We start from the raw sequence: 25,615 nt of genomic DNA on the forward strand, positions 1-25,615 counted from the left end.
CCATCTCTGATGATTTTAGCAGAGGTGTGACTCATTGGGCATCGAGCCACAATGTCAGGTAGTGAGGGGAGAGCGGGAATGAGGTGGCGAAAAAGAAAGACAAAAAGAGAGAATTGGGGGGGGGGGGGGGGGGGGGCAAGTTGTGTTAAGAAGTGGTGAGGTATAGTGGAAGGGGGAGAGTCAGAGATATGCAAAATGGAGTGGAATGTGCAAGAGGAAAAGAGTGAGAGTGAAAGAAAGAGACTGGGGAAAGGGAGGGGTATAGAGTCAGCATAAGGAAAACATAAAAAAGGAGGGAAATGAATAATTTCTGCAAACAGTTTCCGTCACAATTGAGTTTTTTCTCCTCCTTGCATGTTTTCTCGATTGCTGTGCATGTTTTGGCCATGCAGCGCACTCTCTGAGCTGACCAACGTGTTTATGTGCAAACCTGTTCATAGCTTAGTCTCCATTCATGACTTTTTTATGCTTTAAAGTAGCTAATTACCATGGGGGTCATTAATATACTCTCAGCAAAGTAGGCCAAGAGGAAGCAGAGAGGTGGTCAAAAGAGTAAGAGGGTAGAAAATGATGGGGACTGGAAAGAGGGGAGCTGGAAGTAGGGACAGGTGGAGTGGAAGCACAAAAGAGGAAAGGTGGTGTGAATACAAGAATTTAATACAGAGAGGTTTACACAGGCACATTCATGTTCATGCGGCTTGTCAATCAACTGTCTTTGTTGCCCCTAAGGCAGGGGCTCTCCACTCTCATCTCTGCCTTGGCACTCACCCACCGACATACACACACATGCACACCCAAACACAGACACACACACAATCTTGGCTGATGTAACGGACATTCTGGAATTTTCTGTTTTGTAATGAAACATTGTACTGAATGATTTTTTTTAAATAAGTCCTTAAGTTCAGGTCACCCTGAAAACACACACATACGAGGGAACAAACACACACATACTTAACCTTTGGCATCTGTCCTCAGTAGACACTGCATTTGTGCCAGCTCTGTGTCTCTGTCTCCTCTCTGTCTCTTCCTTATTTCCTTCCTCGTGTTTTTCTTCCCTCCCTCCAACCTCAGATCATCTTGTTGACAATCTTGGGAAAAATATAAACATTAAAAGATCAAAGTCGACTGTGTCAAATTCTGCTGTTTTATTTCACCTATTACACTCCTATTAAGGTATTTGTAATGTTTCAGGTGTAACCCAACTCAGCTCCCTTTGGGTTCCCTCAACACTGCCCCCTTCAGACAATTTTCGCTCACTGAAAAAAGCTCCCAAGACTCTGATTTACTTTGGCAAGAAAACGCAGGGAAGAGTGGGTAGAAAAACATTAAGCATAGTATAAAAAGAATTCCATGCCACTTATTTTCACCTTGCTCCACAAAAGCAACATTTTTACTGTGCAATTATTTTGCTGTGGCACTGTACATATTGGAATAGATATGCATTATGATTAGCATGTCCTGATCCATCCACTGTACTTCAGTGGTGGTGACAGAGGCACGAGGAAGATCAAAGTCATCCTAATAGATTTCTATCACCACTCCCACCTGTTCCCTCCGGAATTTCCTCTCTTCCCAGCATGTGTGCATGCGTGTGCACGTCTGTTATGTCTATCAGACTGTTTGTGTTTCTGCATGTGTGCCTGAGTTTGCATCTGTTACCAAGTGGTTATGGACCTGTATGCCAGTGAGTGTGCATATATCTGTGTGTGTATGCATGTGTATGTGTGTAGTCTGTTTCAACATGTCTACTACTTGCGGGAATCTTATAATCTGGAACTGGAATATGTGCTCATGTCTGTGTCTGTCTAGCCTTGCTCCACCTCTCTCTTTCTCTTCCTTTCTCTTACTCTCACTCCTTGACAACTCTAATAAGTTTGGTAGATCAGGTTACACCCCTTGATACAACATGCCAGCTTCTCCCTTTTTTCCCCCTGTTTTCTCTAATTTGGTCTTCTTTTTCTTGCCCATTTCATATAACTGCTCTGTCTCAACAACAGACAGTTTCTCACGAACATGAGGAGACACACGCACAGCAGACGCACACAGACACTGACGGGGAGTGAGACAGACTACATGCACACGTCTGTCTCTGTAGGCCTCTCAGGTTGCTGACATTTTCCATTTTTGCGCATATAAAGTAATAATAATAATATTAGTGGGTGTGACAGAGCAAGGGTCCATTCACTACCGCTGCCAGCCTCCTATAAATATCCCCCTTCTTCGGGGGAATCCGAGAAGCAGCAGAGACCTTCAGTTTACACAGCTGAGGAGCATGTGGACGAAAATCTCTATTCTTTCTCTTTCCCTCTTTTTCCTGCCTCTCCTTTCCCCTATCCCTACTCTTCATTTTCCCATCACTTCACTGCTTGGTTATGTGACCATGTGTCTTTAACATTTTTTCCTGATCTCTTTGTCCTCGCTTGTCTCTTCTCACCTGTCTCCCTCCCTCATGATTTCATGATATCTCTTAATCTCGCATGGCCTCCCACCTTTCCTGTCACCTTTACATCTACACTTTTCTGTTAGTCTTCTCTGATGGATATTATGGAGAAGCACCAGACAATATACAGCAGGTTATTATGGGAACTGCAGAGTGATGAGGTGAAGCTAACTGCAGGTGGAAGTCATCCTCCCTTTCATCACATCTCTCTATTTTGTCTCCTGACTCACCCACTTCCCTTTGCCCCCCAACACACGTGCCGACACTTGCTGAGCAACATCTGCTTAAGTAATCAAAATAATCTCTCTCTCTCTCTCTCTCTCTCTCTCTCTCTCTCTCACACACACACACACACACACACACACACACACACACACACACACACACACACACACACACAAGACTTATAGTAAGATGTCCAAATATGATATGTATTGGCCCATTTTCACGTGTGTGTATCAGATTGGGAGACAAAATCTGGAAATAGACTTCGCAGGTACTTTGTTGGTCTTTGGCTCCTCCTAGTGGATATTTGGTGATAACGTGGCTCTATTGTTTCCTTCACTTTCTGAAAAGGAAGACGTCATTTAAAGCCCACCTGTGAAATGTCATCACTCACGTCCCGGTTTCACTTTTAAAGAAACTAGCAGTTGACGTGTAAAAGCAAAGGGGAGTAGAGAAATTAATGCGGATTGTTAACCATTGTGATGCCAGTTAATTACCCGAAACGCTAACTTGTTTGTCTGCGCTCAGTTACGTGATCACCCTAACACTAGCATTAACCCCAAAAATCAGTTCAAACCAGCCATGACACAGCCCGAGACGTGCTCACACTGATAAAGAAGTTGTAGGGTACTCATAAATCCGTCGCATTCATAAGCCTGACGACGATATTTTTTCATCTCTGTAAGCTTTTCTTTTGCAGTGCCTAACTTTACATTTTTGTCGTTGAGCTTCTCTTTAAAACTGCAGTAAAATTCCTTAAATGTGTAACTTTGTGACGTAAAACACAGATCGTGTACAGTTCTCCTTGACAGTGTATATAAATCATTTACACCATGCGTACACCATGCATGACAAAACAGCGTAACACAAGTATAATTAATGATAATAGACATAGAGTGGTTAAAAATGATACCTAAAAAATGTAGAAAATTATTATCTGACACACACACAGATTAATGAATCAGACAATAAATAAGATCAACGGAAAGTAAGTGTATAAGGTGTATACAGTTTGGTGCTCTTTTGTTCCTGTTTCTCTGACTGTTATGCTGATGAATATCCGGTAGATGGCCCCCTAGGATCACAGAAAAAAGTCTCAAGCCAGAAAACGATGGCTTCTGGAGCGAAGTGACATGGCTCCAGAAACCTTTGACAATTCAATTCAATTCAATTTTATTTATATAGCGCCAAATCACAACAAAAGTCGCCTCAAGGCGCTTAAACAATTTCACATCGGTGCTTCGCTCCTTTAGCAACTTTTAACTGAGAAGTATGTTCTGTGAGAAGGACACCCATGCAATAACTCTCATGTAATCCTGTTCAATACGATCATTTCACTAATAGTTACATCCAGCTTCAACGCGTTGGGTTCCCCCAATGATGGAAAATACAGGCGGAAACATGCTGGTTTCATTAATAAACTCCTTTAGTTAAAACCATGAACTAGTGTTTGCTGAGCCAATTTATTAATGTGGTATCACCGAAACACAGATTGAAGCAAATATAGTTAAAAGATGATGCTATGCTTTAGTGGAAGGGTGATTTGGGGGCCATCATTACCTAAAAACACACAAGATGAATAATTAATGTTTTATGCTTTAGGGTGAAATGTGCAGGATTAATTGTATGGAGTAGATACTGATAAGGATTCATTTTTAATACATCTAAAGCTATGCGAACAACACTGTGAGCAAATGTGAGCACTTTAAGACTAAACACATTATGGCCTCCACTAATAAGCTTATGTTCAGTCTTCCTTGTGTTTCTCTTGATTTCCTGTGAGGTGCAGAACTACAGATAACTTTATCCCATTTAATTTTGTATCAGCAAAAATTATCCAGTGTTGTTAAAGAGAAGCAACACTTTTCTTTGGCACACAATACATTTTAAACCGTTCCATTTATTGCGGTATCGCATATTGTCCGATAGATGGCGCCACAAGATCACGAATGGAAAAGAAATATAGCGTTTTAAGTGCACTTACATGTGGACATTATGAGCCAAATAAAACATAGACGGCACTAAAGTGGAACTGAAAGCGCTTATAGAGAAAACAGCCCCCTTTATTTCAAGTGCATAAAAAAAACAAATGAGTTTCTAACCACTTTACCATCCTTCATCCACCCACCAGTACCTTTTCATTCTGTGGGGAGGAACGGGTCACGGTCAGATGGCTTCTGAGCGGTAGTTCAGAGAAAGTAGTCTTTCTGTCGGACAATTGGGTGAGCGAGGCGATAGGGGCGGATGAGTCCGGCTTAATGCTGCGTGTAATGCATGTTAATGTTACAGGCACCGAGGGACCGCCGGCCCGAGGGCTCTGGGATTATTTATCACAAAACATTTGTATTCTTCCGTCGGAGAACGGTTGATCCCGGATAGCTGCACACTAATCCTTCACTCCGTTAATTAAAAAGAAGGGAAAAGCAATGGAACTGGTGGTGGTGGTAATTTTTTTTTTCTTTTTCCAGAAATGTAATCATTTCTGGAGAAGCTTAACCATCTGCTTGAGGTTAAGTCTACAAGCAGATTGTATTTTCTGCTTATTTAAACCTGGGGATTTTAGTTTTTCCTGAAAAGGGGAGGGAAATGCATGCCAGTGCTGCTTATTGGAGAGATAGAAGTGCAGCAACTTTAGTTCCCAGGGGAAGTAAAAGTAATGCTTTTTTTCCTGCGATTTCTTCCTCCGGGATGAGGATTTATGGTTTGATAGCATTGCGGTTTTATTCAAAAACAAGTAGTGACCTTTCTTACCTCTCCTTTAAAAACCCAGCTGAATATGAAGAGGGAACGTTATTCTCTCAGTTGCTTAAGAGAGAAATGTCAGAAACAACCACTGTCTTCAAGTGGAAGTATTCCCTTTGGCCCTGTTTGATTTGTTTTGAAAGTGAAAAGATCGCAGCAACATTAGACTTTGTTTCCCTGATCACCCTCAAAGAGGACCAACCATCAACACGATTTTCCACAGAGGTTTTAGTCCTCAGGTTGTTGGGAGCAATTTATAGAAAAATGCAGCGTCTAGTGTAAAAGGAAATGCTGCCCCTAAGAAGCAGAAATGTTTGTTTCTTGTTCTTTCTCTCTCATCTCCTTCTCGCTTCTTTTCCTTTTTAGTTGCTAACAAGCCCAACGCTGCCCGGGGGCCAAGGCTGTGTCGTCAGTCCCATGAAGAGACTTTCAGATTTCCACCATTTTTTTGGCATTAGGATGCTAGTCGTGTCTGTCTGGAGAAGAACCTGAATTCACAAAGGCAGCCTTTGGTCGCACTCTAACTCTGTCTTTAACTGCTCCCTGCCGCTCACTGCTTGTCTAACTGACCAGGATATACAGGAAAGCGATTAGATGTGAACAAACATGCGCGGTGCTCTAAAGAGTTGTTCTCTTTATCTCAAAACTATAATGGCACTCTGATACAGCCTTTTCTGTTTATGCCAGTCTGTAAACAAATCATCTATGAGATATTTATCTAATCCCAACCACAGTATAATACCTGATTAGAGACAAGTATGATTGAGGCTTTATGACACTGCTTTTACGTTGATTGTGTTGATACATGTACAGACCCACTTAAGTGAATTAAAGGCGTGTAATGCGTATTTGTATTGGTCTTTTGTCCGTTTATGATTCTCAAAGTAATCGTTTTAAGTTCCAGGACCTGTAGCTCACACTCATTTAAACACTGATTAAAAATGAATACTCTGACCTATCAAAGATTCTTTTTGTAAAACCCAATTTCGCATGTGATGATTAATGAATGGGACTGTTTTATAGTGTTTGTATTCATCTTCAAAGGGCTCTAATTCAAAAGCATTATGAAGTCCCAGGAGCCTACTGTTAGTGGCCACTGGGCCATTTGAAGCAGAGCGAGTGAGTGCTTAAGCTTGTGTGTTTTGTTTACTGTATTTCAACACGTACTCATGGGACCTCAGAAGAATAGTTTATTATTTTTCTGAAGGTGCAGTGGGGATTGCAATAAAACAATAACACGATGTTGGCTATCACCACGGTCCTGGCGCAGTAAGGAGCTGGGAAAACCAAGACAAATCCTTACTCATCCTCATCTAGTAAACCCAGCCTAGGAAAGGACACCCGTGACACACTTTGACTCCTAATCCAAATCTGGCTCTGACGTCTGGTATCAAACTTACGCCCTGTCCTCACTTTAATGGGTCAGGCGAACAGACACGCGGATGTGAAAGGGTTAAACGTCTACAGTAATTAGAGTCGTATTTCGCGTCAGCGTCCTCCAATACGGAGCTGCGAGAAGCCACGTCCACCCCCTCCATCTCTCTTTCCATCTCTCTCTCCCTCTCTCTCTCTCTGTCACACACACACACATACACACGCACCTCCCCACCGGCTCCTCCAAGTGCCTAATACACTGTAAAATCAAAGCGCGAGCCTCCCCCGTTCATACCGGTGTTGCGCGTGGAGCACAGCACCGAGAGAGGTGCTTTCACTCTGCTCCCGCTCTCTCATTCTAAGTATTTGGCAAAGTTACCCATACAAATAAATGTGACTAACTTCAATCTTAGGACAGGCTCCTTTTCTCTATTATGTACAGCTGAATGTCTTTATGAGGCGAAAGATGTCCGTGTGAGGTGCTTTACGCACGGGGCTGAAATGGATCACATTCTCTCCAGAGGCAGCTGGGTGCCGGTGACTGGCCTGGTTATATGTCTGCTTCTGTGCGCGTGTGTCGTGGACTTGGTTCTCGCGCAAATTCGCTACTCTATCCCAGAAGAGCTGGAGCATGGAGCTTTTGTGGGCAACATCGCCGAAGACCTAGGTTTGGATGTGGCAAAGCTGTCAGCCCGTCGGTTTCGTATCGTTTCTGGCGCAAAGAAACAGTACTTAGAAGTGAACTTGGAGAACGGGATTCTCTTCGTCAACGAAAAGATAGACAGAGAAGAGCTTTGTGAACGAAGCCCAAACCGTTTTTTGCACTTACAAGTGGTCATAGAAAACCCGTTAGAACTATACAGAGTTGAAGTGGAGATTTTAGACGTGAATGACAACTCCCCCAGTTTCCCGTGGAGCGAGTTTAATCTTGACATCACAGAGTCCGCTGCGCCCGGCTCTCGTTTCCCGTTGGAGAGCGCCCAGGACCAGGACGTTGGCACCAACTCTCTGCGCTCATACCTGCTGAGCGCAAACGAGCACTTCGCACTGAACATCCAGACGCGCAATGATGGGAGCAAGTTTGCTGAGCTCGTGCTGGACACCCCACTGGACCGGGAACAGCAGAAAAAGCATGAAATGGTTCTGACTGCTTATGACGGGGGCTCACCGGAACGCTCAGGGACAGCGCTGATAACTATTACAGTTTTGGATGCCAACGATAACGTGCCTGTGTTTGACCGCGCAGTTTACCGCGCGAGCCTGGTGGAGAACGCACCGAGAGGGACGCTGGTGCTGAAACTGAACGCCACAGACCTGGATGAGGGCTCGAACGGGGAGGTTACTTATGCGTTCAGCGGGCACGCACCACTCAAGGTGCGCGAACTGTTCAGCGTGGACCCCTACATGGGTGAAATCCGAGTGAAGGGTATTGTGGACTATGAGAAAGCAAGTGTTTATGAGTTGTATGTACAAGCGAAAGACAGGGGACCCTCGGCCGTGGCCGTACACGGCAAAGTGCTGGTGGACATCCTGGATGTAAATGACAACGCTCCCGAAGTTATCCTCACATCAGTGTCCACTCCCGTTCAGGAAGATGCGCCAGCAGGTACGGTGATAGCGGTTATCAGTGTTATGGACCGGGACTCTGGAGAGAACGGAAACGTTGACTGCCAAATTCCAAACAACGTTCCCTTTCAGCTCCACTCATCTTTTAAAAACTATTACACTCTTGTGACAAGCGAGTTTCTGGACAGAGAAACCGTGTCCGAATACAACATCACCCTCACAGCACGAGACCTGGGCTCTCCTTCGCTCTCTACCAGAAAAACCATTCTCGTTCAAGTGTCTGACATTAACGACAACCCCCCGCGGTTCTCCCAACCTTCATACACAGTTTATGTGACCGAGAATAATGCCCCGGGCGCTTCCATTTGCTCTGTAACTGCATTCGACCCCGATTCTAACCAGAACGCCTATCTGTCTTATTCTATTCTGGAGGGTCAGATTCAGGGCATGCCCGTGTCCACTTATGTCTCAATCAACTCTGACAACGGCAACATCTACGCACTGCGCTCCTTTGATTACGAACAATTAAGAAACTTTCAGATTCTGGTACAGGCACAGGACGCAGGCTTCCCCCCTCTCGCGAGTAATGTCACAGTTAACGTCTTTGTCTTGGACCAGAACGACAACGCACCTGTTATCGTATCCCCACTGCCGAAAAACGGCACTGTGGCCACAGAGGTGGTTCCGCGGGCAGTAGACGCTGGCTATCTGGTTACCAAAATAACAGCGATAGACGCAGACGCGGGGCAGAACTCCCGCTTGTCCTATCAGGTGTTACAGGCTACAGACCCGGGGCTGTTCAGCGTAGCTCTGTACACGGGAGAAATCAGGACTATTCGTCGAATAGTAGAAAAAGACGCAACGAGACAGAGACTGGTAATATTAGTCAAGGACAACGGGCAGCCACCGCTTTCCGCCACTGTCTCCATTGTCCTCACAGTGGTAGACAGCGTGCCCGAGACCCTGTCAGATTTCGGGGACCTCACACTCAGCCCGCAGCCCCCTTCAAACCTCGCTCTCTACTTGATCGTGTCGCTGAGCACTATATCCTTAATATTCCTGGTGGCTATCATCGTGCTGGCTGCAGTAAAGTGCTACAAGGATAGCGAGACTCTCAGCGGGTACAACCTGCCCCCCCTATCCTGCTGCTGCTGCGGGGGGTTTCAGCCAGAGCCGCCCCCGGAGATGTTCAAAAAATCCAACCTCAACCTGCAGATTTCATCCGCCGCCAAAGTGCCCACGAACTGCATGGAGGTGAATGGAAATAGCAGTCTCTCTCAATCATATTGTTATAAAGTGTGTCTAACCCCCGAATCAGCCAAAAGTGACTTTATGTTTCTGAAGCCGTGCAGCCCGAGCAGCACACCGAGGAACAACGAGGCAAAGAGCGCGGAAAACTCGTGGAACGCGCAAAGCCGGAGCGCATCTGTGAACAACGGAGCAACTACTCCCAGTGAGGTAGAGTGAAATCAGCATATAGTATAAAACAAAGGAGAGCGAGCGTTTAATTCCACCCCATTCCACACACTGACACAATAACAACTATCAACTCAGTTTCCATCAGATGTGAATCTAGACTGTGACATTCTCCCATGAAGGTCAAATCGCGCATGCCATACAGGCTGGTACTCAACTTGAGGAAAACCTTCAGTAAAGTCACTCTTTTCTTCTATCACTCCCTCGTTAGTGTTTTCGCACAGCGTGTCGTCTTCACAGCGTTTTAATATAATTGTGGCAATAATGAATTCTAATTGTGCTGCCCATGTTAATGTTTTGCACCCGGGAAATGAAATGAGACGACGTGAGATTACATTTTAATTGACATGTTAATGAAAGTGTAAAGCCCCATCTTGCGAGGAGCATATGCTGTGCAAAAAACCGTGTCTGAGAACGAAGTGAGATGTCAATTACTGCACGAGAGGAAGATGAGATGTAGTTCAGGCAGTCTCCTCTGTTCAGTCTTGGTATCAATTCAAGCATTTAATAATAATTCGAGAACTAATTATAGAGATTGTGACCTGCGAGAACAATGTCTACATCATCCAGTGTTATTGCCACACAGTTTTCATGCAGTGACGTGCACACACCTGCTTCCAGCGTATCTACCTGAACAAAAAGTCAAGGTTACAAACATGAAGGTGAATGGCAGCTGTTTGAAATTGTCAGCCTTGGGTTCAGGCAATCCATGTCACGGGCACTCGGGTTTGTGAACACGCCTTCTTGTTTTCAAACTAACAATACAGGACAGATAACCTCACTAACTATGCCTCAAGGGCACAAGGACGACCGAACCATTATACCAGACACAATGTGGCGTATTCGCAAGAGGGGGGTGGCTGTCCATTATTGATGAAAAATGGCAAATGGTCGGTTTTGGGGAGACAGGGGAGGACATCGCGAGGGGAGGGGGCAAGGAGAAGGAGGGGGCGCAAGGACATGGCTGGACTGAGACGTGGACAGCCTGTAGATCGGCCCCAGCACTGTCCTCTGAATGCGAGGAGAGAAAGAGAGATGTGGCTTCATATTTGTCGAGCAAGGGTGGGGAAGAGGAGGGGGTGAAAGGGAAGGAAGGAGAGGGGAGAAATGAGACGAGGAAGGGGGGTAGTTTACAGAGGAAGGGTGTCTACGCCCGTGTTTTTTTTATTTTTATTTTTTTTATTATTATCATAATAGACGGAGCAGCAGACCATAAATATGTGCGTAATGCCGATTCCGGTATGAATCGGCCCTGACTCTTTGTCCCCTCCGGTCTAATAGCGTGGAGGGGACAAAGAGTCAGGCCCTTGATACCAGACTCCACCAGGCTGACTGAGAAATGTCAGCCCGGTCACTGACACATACACCTCTGGCCACAAGAGGGAATTCGAGGTCACGGTGAATGTGCCGCCTGTAGCTAAACTCCTTCAGGAGAAAGTGTCCTTCTTTTTATTAATTGGCTCCACCAAATCACCCGGTAGTGCCCCTCAGCGTGCTCACGTGAGTCACAGTGAGGTTGTCTCTGGCGCGTCAAAGACAAATCACAACGAATCACAAATACTCGAAGCAAGTGCATAACCGCGCTTAAGTTGACGAATTGAAGGTGAAAAGGGAGATTAAACACACATCTAAGCGCGCACGACACACAGGAAAGGTAGGCGAATGTGATGTGTGCCACGGTGTGAATGCGTGGCGAGACGTGCTGGGTTATTCCATTTACAGCTGCGAGGGCCGCAAACTTTTTAAGGCTCTCTGCGAGACTTTTAATTAAAAACCTTGCTCGAGGAGCGTCAGGCAAATATTAATGTAAAATGATGCATAAAATCCACAAAACAATGACGTGTGTAATTTTCTTAATTTCCTCCCTGGCACGGTTCCCTTTGAAGATTAAAATCATGTTTCGTTTCATCCCGGTGGGGTTCTAATTGGTTTTGTGCACAGCTGGCTGAGGACAGTATTTTGAATACCGATTCTAATAATAACTTACGTCGCATTCTTCTCGTTAACAACTTTAGGTGAATTAATGGAGCGTGGAATCCGTACTATGAGAATCAAATTGGAATAAATATCACTCGGGTGCTCTCTTTCACCCTTCCCGCTGCGCCACGGAGGATAAAAGCAAAACTAAGTGACAGGCGAATCGTAGCTGGAGGCGTCACCACCTCTACTCTTGAAATGAGCATGTTCTGCCAAACATCCACGGGGCGGCAGCCACGATCCATCTGAAAAGAATCGTGTCTTCAATTCAGGAGGGATCCCAAGAAAGTCTACTCCTGTCAGCTATCAGTGACCTCTATCATAACAGACATCGTTTAGATGAAATTAAAAATAGAGCCACACTGAACTGATCGTTGACATGAATACCCTTCCATTAACTCTGACAATATCTTCCCTCTGCAGCTAAAGCAGCCAAACACAGACTGGACTCTCACGAAGAACCAAAACTCCTCTATTAAAAGGTATAGTTCTGAACTTTGACCTGATTTCTGTAGAGCAGCATTATGACCTGCCCCCCCCCCCCCCCCCCCCATCACACACAAACACACACACACAAGTATGTGCTCAATAAAGCTCTAAAGCATACAGTCTGCATAAAAAATGCTCATGTCAATATGATTTGCATTTTCATAAATATGAGTCAACGGTGTTGTTACACAGACTTATTTCATTTGTAGTTACAATTCCATAAACATGGATGGCACCCTCATGCGAAAAGCCATGCATGCAGACCCAGAAAACTATGTCACCTCAATGGCACCTGGACAATACTGGACCTGGGGTACTCACATGAGAGGCACGAAAGGTGAGAGAGGCTAAATGCATTCCTGCTTATGTATGCATATGGAGTATTTCATCGACACTACTTTAATATTACACACGCTGCGCATCCTCGTTCTTTAATTTTTTTACTTTTTTGTTATTCCCTTAACTCACTTGTAGCTGACGGCCTACCTCATCCTCACTAAACTGACCACTAAACAGATCACTGCTCCTTTTACTGCATTTAATCGTTAACAGTCCTTACAACAAGCTGTAAAGACATGAGTCAGTATTGAATAATAAGCAGTTGTTTCTTCTCTCCTTTCTCCTCATGTTATAGATTATAAAATGTCTCCTTCACCCAGTGGGATTCCCTCTCGCCCCTGGACTCCTCGGTGTACACCTCCTCCCCAGCAGCAGCAGCCTTCAATCCCCTCCCACCCGCACCCACACCCACCACCCGATTACCACCACAATGTGTACATCCCTGGGACGCCATCAGGCTTTTGCACCCTGAGGCCTGCCGCACAGCGAAGCGACCTAGATGTCCACAATTCATTTTCTACTTTTGGAAAGAAGCGCCGTCTCCAGATGTCGCCCCAGGGAGAGACTGCGATCATAAATAATGACCTGTACAATGACTGACTTTTCAATAACTGCCCTAGTGGATGATTAAAAAGATGGATATCCTTATATGAAAACAGAGGTAGAGCCCACCCAGTACATAAATGAATGAACATATGATTTATAAGTGGTATGAAAATAGAAAGGGAAAGAGGAATAATGTATGGACAATCTGTTTTGAAGAAGGATAATGAAGGTCTGATGGCTATTTATTTGACATGCCACTGCAACATTGTCAGCATATGTGTCTGTTTTTATTATTAGAATTATCATTATTATTATTTAGACAATCAAACTGGAGCAGCAGTTACATCCAAAATAGTTTTCGAAAAAGCATTCGTGGACAATAATTTTGCACATCCTTATGAATTTATATTTTTTGGTTACATGAAAAAGAAGACGTGTTTTTCCTTTTTGTATCTTTGTTTGCTAACAGAGCTTGTGTGAATATGAAACAGTGAGTATGTATATGCAAGCTGCACCATGAAGCAGACTACTGTAATGACAGGGGAGGGTTCCTTCCTTTACACATGTACTGTATACATTTATGAAAATAAAGTATTTTTTTCATATGGCCTTCCTCTTTTCTTTCAAGCAAGCATTTGTGACCTGCTGTGATTCATAAAACATAATCCCTGCACCAAAACAGATTCAGTCGATGTGCACGCATAAATGATTTAGATGTAAGTTTTCCAGATCTATGTTTAATTAGCCTGAGTTAATTATTTTGAGGTGAAAAAGTTCCAGAGCTACTCGTACAAGGGTGAAAAGCTTTTCGCCTTGGTAAGCTGTTTTCCACGGTGAGGAATAAACATAGTAAAATGCTAACATATGCTAATTGGAGTGCTTGCATTTCCATTTGCCCGCAGAGAATAGTGGGGTTCATTAACTGAACAAACAGAACCTCCTCTCTCGAAATATCACTTTAATTAAGACCACGAACAGGAATACAAGGGAGGAAAGAGAAAGGATGGGGGTGGGGGGCTCTTAACTCCAAATGCCACACCTGAATCTGAGCAAGGGGGCCTGTGGCTTCTCTCTCTATGTATGCCCTTTTATTTCTTTCTTCTCTGGGAATTAGTTCACAGCATCAACAGATGGGAGCTGGCCACTGGCCAGAAATGAGCAGGGTAATTAGGTTGTCCTATGGCTCAGATTGAAAATAATGTCGTTAATAAGGAAACGGGTGTCCATAGAGAGCATGAAGGGGAGCAGAGTAACCTTCTCTGTAGTAAGGTGATCCACAGGGACAGTGAAAGGGGCAGCCATTTTTAGATCGGCTTGGCTCATTTTCAGGTTTTGATCCTTGAAATAAAGTGGAAGTTGGACATTGTTTTTTTCTTTTCTGTTTTAAACACGTTCAGAAACGCCAAATTCGTGTATATAAAATAGATCACATACATATCAGCTTCCTTTAAAGTCAGCAACTGGTGAAATTGTAGTGAAATGATAAAATATAAAATCTCAACGTTTCTTCTCTTACAGCATAGCAGGACTTGTAAGGCAGACAGACTCGCTTCATTTCCACATCATGTAACCATTACTGTCGGTCGCACTGGGAGCTGTCCATTGTCATAGTGCTGAAACGGCTTTGTCCATTTGTGCCTCTAAATCCAACTGCAACGTTTCCTGTTGTCCACCAGAGGGCGCTTAGAGCACGGTGCAGCAGGCTGGATTTAATGCTTTCACAGCAGCCTCTCACATACATAAATCATGACCTCTTAAAATGTTTTGTTTTTAATTTTTAAGTAGTGATAAGAAAACAAAGTCATGAGGTGTAAATTATGCTCGTAAAATACAAATAAATTGCATACCCCTCCCCCCCTCTCTAATGTCAGTGGTAGGTTTAACCAAAAAAATACCAATAATGCAACAACATAACATTAGATGAAAACGCTGTTACAACACTGTTGCAACAACCTTGCATTCATTAATGTAAAAAAAATGCTCTACTTAAATGAAGCAATTGAATGTTGCAGCTTGCTGTGGTGAAAAGCTTTAAATACTGTTGATTACATTAATCTCTGTTTGTTCGTTTTTTTCGTTAACCACATCTTACTCTGCAAACTAACTACTACAGTTTCCCCAAAATATAAACACATAAACAAAGTAGTTGAGTAAAAAACACACAATTACACAAAGAAACATAGATGAAATGTGGTTTAAATACTCAAGTAAAGGACAAAAAAGGACAAGTGCCTCCGAAAACTACTTAGTAAACTGTAAGTTAAGTTATTTATATATTATAGATGTTTAAATTTGATTAATTTATGATCACAACGTTTTCACAGTCACTATACTGAACAGTTTTTCCACAGAATAGTTCCCCGGTAGAGGGCATCATTGAGTAAAAATTATTTTAGTGATCCACTTATTTAAAACGCTTATCCAACCCAGGGAGAAGTGTTCCCCTCCAAACAAAACTTGTTGGACAGAAAATATAACAGAAAATATTATGTGGACACCGTGTAATGTACAAACAAAACAAACAAGCAAAAACAAAAAACTGGTCGAATCTCAGTGGGAGTCATACTGTCTGTTGCATGGGCCCCCATTTTTTTGTGTCTCTGAAGCCCTTTATGACTCAGTCTGTTTGCTTAGGGTTGTTGTCATATGGGCAGATCAGATTCTTCACTAATAGTCTCATGCGTGATAACATCTGAGCCTATATTGCAAAGCCTAGTGAGTTCTTGGCAAAAAGCATAATGAAAAAGTAATTAAAAATAATTGTAATAAAATGTAATAAAACTTTGGCAGTCAAGGAGTACTACCACTACTACCACATATATTAGTGAGCCACCATTTCATGAGTAAGATGGCTCAGTGTACATTTTTAAACTTAATTTTCAATCTTTAAGATAATTAAATGAATGTAACAATCATTTCCATCAAATCTGACTTTTTATATTAAGTGTGCATGGATTTTTTAAATGTAAAATTGTGGTTTCAGATAATAAAATTTTTTAAATAAAGCATTCCAAACCATGAAGTTACATAAAGTAGTGACTCAGACACATTCACATTCTAGTGACCAGTGCTGTTTCCAAATTAGTTTCATCTTCAACAAATCTAAAATTATTTTGACCAAGACTATTTATTAGAAAAAGTCAGGTTTCACATTTTCAGAGGCATTTTCTAGCCAATCCTTACAGTGTATGTACAAAGGAAATGGCATTTTAAGCAGTGATTGATTAGAAAATAACACATGTTGAATTAACACAAAAAATTACAAAAAGTGAAGATTACAGTTGGGTGTGACCTGATTAAATCATCCATAGATACAGGCCAGACTCATCTAGTCCACTTGTGGGACCAGAAATAATAGATAATCAGATAACTGAGGTTAGATTGATAGAGGCTGTGATGATCACTGGCACTCCTTTTGGCTCTTTTAAACGCAGGGTTCTCCTCATCATGATGAACTGTCAGCTTAGGTCTTTAAGGGAAACTTGATGGATTCAAGGAGATTTATTGTCATTCGCAGCACATGTTTACATGAGGTGGAACCTCATGTACACATGGTCCCGGAGCAAGAAGAAACAGTATTTTAAATTGTAAGTAAATTAATAGTTAAAAAAACAAATACAATTACCAGTTGGGAGAATAGATATAGAAATGTAGGTATAAATATAGGTATAGATACTTTAGCAGCAAACGGGCATAATGACCAGCATTGATAAAGTGACGGTGTCAGTAAGTGTCTTATTGTAAACTGTGATGTAATCCAGTTGCAGTACAGAAGGTAAACCAAAATACCCAAGGTATGTGTAGCTCTCTCTCTCTTCTGTGAACATGATGATCCATATACAGTGGAAGTCCCCAGTGAGCTGTTTATTACATTTATCAATCCCATTCTCCTTTGCCTTAAAACTATTGCACAAAAACACTTTTCCTTCTATGGGCTTCTCACAACAGCAGTTATGAGTGTACTTTAATGAGCAGATAATAATTTTATTGCAGCCCGGAAATACTTCCAGGCACTACGTGTACTGAGTGTATCCTTGACTATCATAGAGCTCACACTAATTAGAACATTGCTTAACATATTTTTTTTCCATCAGTGAGATCCGCCTGTGGATCGCAGCTTGTACTCTGGCTTGCAGAGTACAACAGTCAGACTGAAATCAGGAACATAACGGTGCATGATAACTGTGCAAACATTTCAAATACACAGCCAGTGGTGGGAGGTAAAAAGCTGATCTTAATTTGCCTTTTTGTCAAGAACTTTGACAAGACAGTAATCTAAAAGGAGACGAATTGCACAGTGAGAGATTTTGCTAAGGCAGCTGCAGTAAACTCTGACACATGCTCTCTATCTTTCTCTCTTTCTCTGCCAACTGTAAACATCCTTTGATTGAGAGTATCACTCTTTCCTGATTCCAACCAGTCAGATTTTGGCACTACTCTCTGCTGCTGTCAGCTGTCATTTAGGTGTCAGATCAAGGAGGGACGCACGTCTCCTTCACACAATTCACCTCCAGGTTTTATCAGTGTCTTCTCACTGATTACATCACACCCACTCACATCTTCATCATTGTTCTTCACCCCTACTGTACCTCTCAAATGTGTAGCCTTGTTGAGTATATGTGGTAAAATCTAGTGAACACTTGACTCTACTTACACTTCAACTGTTACTCATTGTGGATGTTTACCCTAAAAAACTTTCTGTTACTTGAGTCTCCTTAGACTGAATGCTTCCACCCCCTAAACTACTATAAAGTTAAATGCATACAATGTGTTTGTTTTAGTCCAAGACCTACTTCAACTTCACTACAATTTGGCTGCTATCTTGTAGAGACCAACTACATGCGGATTTCTTGACTGTTTCCATATTACAGGCAAAACAAAACAAAACATGTTTTAAACTTTTAAAAATTAATATAAAAGTAAATGGAAATAAAAGTTATAAACTACAAACTGTAAAATAGCATCTACCAGCACAGGTCATTTGCCAGCTTAGGGCAGACTGTAGTAGGCTGGCGTCAAGTAGTAACAGCGCCAACAGGCTTGTGTATAAAGGCACAGAAAGCTAGAAAAGGTTTATGTCTTTATTATACAATCATATACCTCAGTAATGTAGGAGCTGTTTTAAACAGCTGTTTTAAATCATCTAGTGGCATGTAAATAAAATAAAGACATGCCAACTTAAGGATAGTAGATTGTTTTATCCTCCATGATTTATTCCCTTGTTATAAAGACCTCAGACAATATTTGAAATTAATCCTTTATTATTACAAAACAAACAACTGTCTTTTGAAGACATGCCCGATGAATGAGAGATGTTGTCAGGATAAAGCACACAGTGCTGCTCGTGCGCCTGTGTGTGTGTTTGGGGATGTCCTTCCATGCGTCAGTGCCTTGCGAAGCTGCAAAGCTGATTTCAGAGCTGAAGAATTCAATACACTATGTTTAGCGTGTATCGCACGGTGTCACTGTTGACCACTAGAGCACACTACCACACTACTCTTCTTCTCTGAAGTCATGACACACCCATTTGTAAAGGCAAAGGACTGGTTTCTTAAATGGGCGCTTATGATTATTTACACACAGAACCTTAATTCATTCTTGTCTATTGTTTTTCTGGATTTTTTTTTTTTTGCAAAGATACTCTGTGAAATCTTAAGAATCACAGACATAAAACGGCTTTTAGGATCTGGCTTATTTTTTTCCTGCAAAGGAAAGGATGAGATTTTGCATTGCCGTCTTTGTCTTGTGTGCAACATGGCCAGCCGCTTTGTCGGTGACACGGTACTCCATACCCGAGGAGAAGGAAAGGGGATCTGTTGTGGCTAATCTGGCTGCAGATCTGGGACTTGAGCCAGGAGGTTTGGCGCAACGAGAGGTAAAACTTGATATTTTTTCCAACAAAAAATACCTAGATTTTAACAAAAAGACGGGCGAACTGTACATCGTAGAAAAAATGGACAGGGAATATCTTTGTCCGGCGAAACCCGCGTCCTGCTTTTTAAAGCTCGATGTGATCATAGAAAGCCCCTTACGTATCTTCAACATCGAGCTTGGAATAACGGACATAAACGATAACGCTCCACATTTCCGACGGGACAGAGTAGAGCTCGACGTTTCAGAATCTGCAACGCCGGGCGAGAGGTTCTCCCTGCCCAACGGCGTGGATCCAGATGTTGGTATAAATACAATTAAAACGTACAAACTCAGTGTTAGCGAACACTTCACAATCGAAATTCAGACAGGTAGCGACGGAACTCAGTATGTAGACTTGGTGTTGACCAAATCGTTGGATAGAGAACAGACTGCTGTTCATAATTTAATATTAACTGCAGTGGATGGCGGTGTCCCGGTGCGCTCTGGCACTGCTAATATTATTGTAAGAGTACAGGACACAAACGATAATCCCCCACGGTTTGATAAGCAGACTTATACAATTAACATGACGGAAAACACCCCAATAGGGACCTTAGTGATGAAGCTAAACGCCTCGGACCTTGACGAGGGTTTGAATTCAGAGATTGTGTACTCATTCACCCTTTACACGTCGGAGAAAACACAAGAGGTGTTTTCACTGAATCATAACACTGGAGAGATAACTGTGAAAGGAACTATAGACTATGAAGATATGAAATTCTATGAGATGCACATAGAGGCCAGAGACAAAGGCACGCATCCCTTGCTTGGTCAGTGCAAAGTGGTCGTTAATGTGAAGGACATGAATGATAATTATCCGGAAATCATCATACAGTCTGTTAAAAACACAGTGGAGGAGAACGTAGCAGTAGGAAGTGTTATTGCACTTGTAGATATAAGTGATAGAGACACGGGGGATAACGGAAAAGTAAGCTTGACTATACATCGACCCATGCCCTTTACAATTAACACATCTTCAGATCGACCCATGCATTACAAGCTCATTGTGTCCGAGCCTTTAGATCGCGAAACAGTACCTGAATATGACATTACTCTAATTGTAACAGACGCAGGGATGCCACCTTTATCTGATAATGAAACAATAACTGTCCATCTGCTCGATGTTAATGACAACGCGCCACAGTTCCCCCAGTCATTTTATACTATACGTGTCATGGAGAATAACGCACCTGGGGCCTTGCTCAGCTCACTCACTGCCTTTGACCCCGACCTCCATGAAAACCAGTATCTAGTTTATTTCATAATAGAGAAGGAGATAGCTAACACATCCATGTCTATGCTGTTCTCCATCAATCCAGAGAACGGTAATCTTTACGCACTCAAAACCTTTGATTATGAGATTGAGAAGGAGTTTCTGTTCCACATCGAGGCCAGAGACTCTGGCTCTCCTCCTCTCAGCAGTAACGTGACCGTCCACATCATTATTGTGGACCAGAACGACAATGCTCCAGTTATTGTGTCTCCGTGGCGTGCACAAGGCTCTGTGGTGGAGGAAAAGATCCCCAGATCCACTGATAAAGGATCCCTGGTTGCCAAGGTGATAGCCTTAGACACAGACTCTGTGCACAACTCTCGGATCACCTACCAGTTTCTACAGGTGACTGACGCCACCTTGTTTAGTCTGGACCAATACAATGGAGAGATCCGGACTATGAGGATGTTCAGTTACAGAGATCCACGCCACCAGAGACTGGTTGTTGTTGCCAAGGACAACGGAGAGCCTGCTCTCTCTGCTACAGTCACCATCAAGCTGACCACAATGGAGACTGCTGTTAAAGCCTACTCTGACATGACTGAGGAGCCTCTGGAATATGACATCTTCTCAGACATCAACCTGTATTTGGTCATCGGTCTGGGCTCGGTGTCGTTTCTGCTGCTCATCACCATATTGGTCACCATCGTGATCAAGTGTCAGAAACCCAAGCCCAGCAAAGCAGCTCCTCCCTCCAGGAACAGTGTGATCAGTGAGAGGAACTCCACCATTGCAGACTCCACTCTGGTCTCCAACGATGCCTACTGGTACAGTCTGTTTCTAGCAGAGACCAGGAAAGGAAAGCTGGTGGTTAGACAACCTCTGCCAAAGGGCTCCAGGTACATTGTGTCCAGCATACCGAGAGGGACAGGACTGACAGACACTAGTGACTCAGCAGCTTCTACTCTGCAGGTGAGAGTTCAGTGTCGATATTTGTATTTATGTTCATGAGTTTTTATATTCATTATTCATTCATCATATACAGTAGACTCCTTCCACAATGTAAAAGTTCAGGAGTGATTTACTGTTATTTAAGCTCATTAATAGTATTATAGTATTTCTAAATATATAAATATATATATAAATATATCTATCTATCTATCTATCTATCTATCTATCTATCTATCTATCTATCTATCTATCTATCTATCTATCTATCTATCTATCTATCTATCTATCTATCTATCTATCTATCTATCTATATATTGAAATTGAAATTTATTAAAGAATGTTCGGAGAAACATTCAATATTACCGGTGTCGCTGTTCCGTTAGTAAAAGGTGGAACTACGAACGTAACCAGCATTCACTGTGGAAGTCGGGACCCGACCAGAAAGCTCAGTGGTGCTGAAATTGCAATGCGAAAAGACGTGTGGCCATTTTACTACGGGAACAACGTAGCGGGAAAATTTTTGTGTGAAAATATTTGTGTTCAAATCCGTTACAGGAAATTTTTATATCATTGGAAAGTAAAGAATATCGTTTAAAGTGCTGCAAGTCCGTGAACAACAAAGGGTTCCTCATAACAATGGAGTCAGAGAAATGGTACGTGCTGTTCATTGCTCTTCTGTTTTCGATTGTGTGTCAGATATCGGGTTCAGTAACTCATTATTCGATGCCCGAAGAAATCAAAGAAGGATCCGTCGTGGCTAATCTCGCCACTGATCTCAGTCTGGATATTAAATCACTGAATCAGAGGAAGATGCGTCTTGATATCATCGCGAACAAGAAATATCTGGATGTGAACAAAGAGACTGGTGAGCTGTATGTTGTTGAGAAGATTGACAGGGAAAATATTTGCACCACCAAGTCGTCAGCGTCTTGCTATCTTAGACTGGAGGTTATATTAGAAAACCCTTTACGAATATTTAATATAGAAGTAGAAATTCTTGATATGAACGACAACGCCCCACAATTTCGAAGAGACGCCATACATTTGGATATATCTGAAGCGACGCCAAGAGGAGAAAGATTTTCTCTGAGTAATGCAGTCGATCCGGATGTAGGGTCCAATTCAGTGAAAACCTATCATTTGAGTGAAAGTGAATATTTTAATATAGAAGTTCAGACCGGAAGAGATGGAACGAAATTTGCGGATTTGATCTTAAAACAGACATTAGATCGAGAGCAGCAGCCTGTTCATAATTTGATACTTACAGCTGTAGATGGAGGAACACCCGCTCGTTCTGGCACTGCCAGTGTTATTGTTCATGTTCTGGACACAAATGACAATCCACCCGCCTTTGAAAAAGAAAATCTTAGTGTTAAAATATTGGAAAACTCTCCAATTGGAAGTCTTGTTGTTGATCTTAATGCAACAGACTTAGATGAAGGATCAAATTCTGATATAACATATTCATACAGTTTATATACATCAGAAAAAACACAGGAGACATTTAATCTGAATCCAGCCACTGGTGAAATTACAGTTAAGGGAGTGCTGAACTATGAAGATTTCAGGATTTATGATATGGAAGTTATAGCTGCTGATAAAGGAGCCAGCAGTTTAACAGGACAATGCACCATAAAGATTCTAGTTGAAGACATGAATGATAATCATCCAGAAATATCAATTAAATCATTTCAGAGTCCAGTGACTGAAAACATCGAGTTAGACACAGTGATAGCTGTAGTTAGTGTCAGTGATAAAGATTCAGGTGATAATGGAATAGTTGATCTTCGTGTTCCAGATAATATGCCTTTCAAACTGAGGGAGTCCTCTGATAACTATTATGAATTAGTAGTGTCGGAGTCTTTAGACCGTGAGAAGGTGCCAGAATATGACATCACTTTCACTGTGACAGACAGAGGCTCTCCTCCTTTATCTGACAATGAAACTATGACTTTAGAGCTGCTCGATGTTAATGATAATGTCCCACAGTTCCCCCAGTCATTTTATACTATACGTGTCATGGAGAATAACGCACCTGGGGCCTTGCTCAGCTCACTCACTGCCTTTGACCCCGACCTCCATGAAAACCAGTATCTAGTTTATTTCATAATAGAGAAGGAGATAGCCAACACATCCATGTCCATGCTGTTCTCCATCAATCCAGAGAACGGTAATCTTTACGCACTCAAAACCTTTGATTATGAGATTGAGAAGGAGTTTCTGTTCCACATCGAGGCCAGAGACTCTGGCTCTCCTCCTCTCAGCAGTAACGTGACCGTCCACGTCATTATTGTGGACCAGAACGACAATGCTCCAGTTATTGTGTCACCGTGGCGTGCACACGGCTCTGTGGTGGAGGAAAAGATCCCCAGATCCACTGATAAAGGATCCCTGGTTGCCAAGGTGATAGCCTTAGACACAGACTCTGTGCACAACTCTCGGATCACCTACCAGTTTCTACAGGTGACTGACGCCACCTTGTTCAGTCTGGACCAATACAATGGAGAGATCCGGACTATGAGGATGTTCAGTTACAGAGATCCACGCCACCAGAGACTGGTTGTTGTTGCCAAGGACAACGGAGAGCCTGCTCTCTCTGCTACAGTCACCATCAAGCTGACCACAATGGAGACTGCTGTTAAAGCCTACTCTGACATGACTGAGGAGCCTCTGGAATATGACATCTTCTCAGACATCAACCTGTATTTGGTCATCGGTCTGGGCTCGGTGTCGTTTCTGCTGCTCATCACCATATTGGTCACCATCGTGATCAAGTGTCAGAAACCCAAGCCCAGCAAAGCAGCTCCTCCCTCCAGGAACAGTGTGATCAGTGAGAGGAACTCCACCATCGCAGACTCCACTCTGGTCTCCAACGATGCCTACTGGTACAGTCTGTTTCTAGCAGAGACCAGGAAAGGAAAGCTGGTGGTTAGACAGCCTCTGCCAAAGGGCTCCAGGTACATTGTGTCCAGCATACCGAGAGGGACAGGGCTGACAGACACTAGTGACTCAGCAGCTTCTACTCTGCAGGTAGGAATTTGATATACAGATAAGATATTTTACCTACATAACATTAAAATTAATTACGATTATTTTTTCTATTTTCCGCTTTACCTTAATCCACAAAAAAAATATTCAGTGAATTATTCAAAAATCTCATAAATTATCATGAGGTACCACTATCAAATGCACTACTTAGTACATAACCAACATAGCAACAATCCATCATCATGATTTAGCAGCTTTTAATTGTGTTCAGGTCTTGTCCTCAAAAGTCAAGGCTGCAGTTTAAAGAACAATCTAAAAACCTGTGTTTTAATAGCAGTATAAATAATGTATATTTAATAAATGAAATGCAGTATTTAGGATCCACAAAGCTTAACTTCTTCATGACTTATTCACGTTTATTGTTTTTTATATACTTTTTACGTTTGTACTGTTAGCACAGTTTTTTTTTTTTTCTTATTTAACAATCAGTTTTAGGTGCGCCGGTATCTTCATGTTGTTAGAGTAACTTAATCTCAACTAACTTCTCTGGCTGTGTCCATTCTTTACAGCCATTTCCTCCCTGTTCTTGTTTTTGTGTAAATAAAATTTAATATCATGTATTTTCAATATTTTCCTGTGAATTCTGTATATGCAATATTTGCAACTTGTCCATTTATGATTAATACAATTGAGTACTTTATTATCTCTAATAATTTGTTTTTATCAGTGGTAAAGAGCGACTAGATTACTACGTCACCTAAAGTACCATGGTCATAAAGATATGGATAGAAAATCATTAGATCTATAATGAGACATTATGCAAAGTTAATGATAACTCGAAGTGCTACCATATTTGAAAATCGTCTGCAGCATTTTAGTGGTATCTCGTTTTATAATGCAGTAATCGTGAGGTCATTACGGTTCATTGCTTTGACTGGTGGATTGTGTCTGAAATTTGATTGTTTTTTCAGCAATAATCAATTTGAACTGATTACATTTAGTAAATGTCACCTTTTATGTTTTGGGACCACCATTAACGGTATCCAGGTCCGTGTGTAGTAAAAACCAAAATATATGCAAAAACCAACGAAAATCAAGAATAATTTGAAGACGTGTGGTGTTCATTGTGGCTCAAAGGCTCCGACAAAATCTCAGGGGTGGCGCTATTCTATCAGTAAATTGCAAAGCAAAGAACGTAAAAGCAGAAAAGCGTGATGGTCTTCGCACGTTTAGAAGCAAGAGGACAGCGTCGTAGTGCTGAAACTCCGCTGCGAAACGCGCTGGCCTTGATTTAAGTTTAAATGTACTTTGGAATTCATACAATGTGTATTTGGCTCGAAAGAAACAGGGGGAGTTTTTTTTAAATGAATATT

The 25,615-nt window shown here is 42.3% G+C and overlaps 3 protein-coding genes across 4 annotated transcripts; all 3 read left to right on the plus strand.

Annotated features, from left to right (window-relative positions):
* The first annotated feature begins 7,043 nt into the window (after positions 1-7,043).
* LOC113036768 (protocadherin-10) lies at positions 7,044-13,780 on the plus strand. 2 transcript variants are annotated; one of them, XM_026193248.1, is made up of 5 exons: positions 7,044-9,604; positions 9,695-9,808; positions 12,227-12,285; positions 12,502-12,629; positions 12,927-13,780. In XM_026193248.1, exons 1-5 carry the CDS (start codon positions 7,286-7,288, stop codon positions 13,229-13,231), a joined length of 2,925 nt encoding a protein of 974 aa, XP_026049033.1. In that variant the 5' UTR covers positions 7,044-7,285; the 3' UTR covers positions 13,232-13,780. The 2 variants fall into 2 exon arrangements, with proteins under 2 accessions (XP_026049033.1, XP_026049026.1); XM_026193241.1 differs by having other exon boundaries at positions 7,044-9,808.
* A 4,824-nt stretch (positions 13,781-18,604) lies between these two features.
* Positions 18,605-24,315, plus strand: LOC113036841 (protocadherin alpha-C2-like). Its single transcript, XM_026193380.1, has 2 exons — positions 18,605-21,275; positions 24,285-24,315. Exons 1-2 carry the CDS (start codon positions 18,894-18,896, stop codon positions 24,294-24,296), a joined length of 2,394 nt encoding a protein of 797 aa, XP_026049165.1. The 5' UTR covers positions 18,605-18,893; the 3' UTR covers positions 24,297-24,315.
* Positions 21,642-24,311, plus strand: LOC113036833 (protocadherin alpha-C2-like). Its single transcript, XM_026193369.1, has one exon. The coding sequence runs from the start codon at positions 21,891-21,893 to the stop codon at positions 24,294-24,296; it is 2,406 nt and encodes an 801-aa protein (XP_026049154.1). The 5' UTR covers positions 21,642-21,890; the 3' UTR covers positions 24,297-24,311.
* Positions 24,316-25,615: the final 1,300 nt, after the last annotated feature.

Source organism: Astatotilapia calliptera, chromosome 2 (genome assembly GCF_900246225.1).
Source record: "Astatotilapia calliptera chromosome 2, fAstCal1.2, whole genome shotgun sequence".
Classification (NCBI taxonomy): domain Eukaryota; kingdom Metazoa; phylum Chordata; class Actinopteri; order Cichliformes; family Cichlidae; genus Astatotilapia; species Astatotilapia calliptera.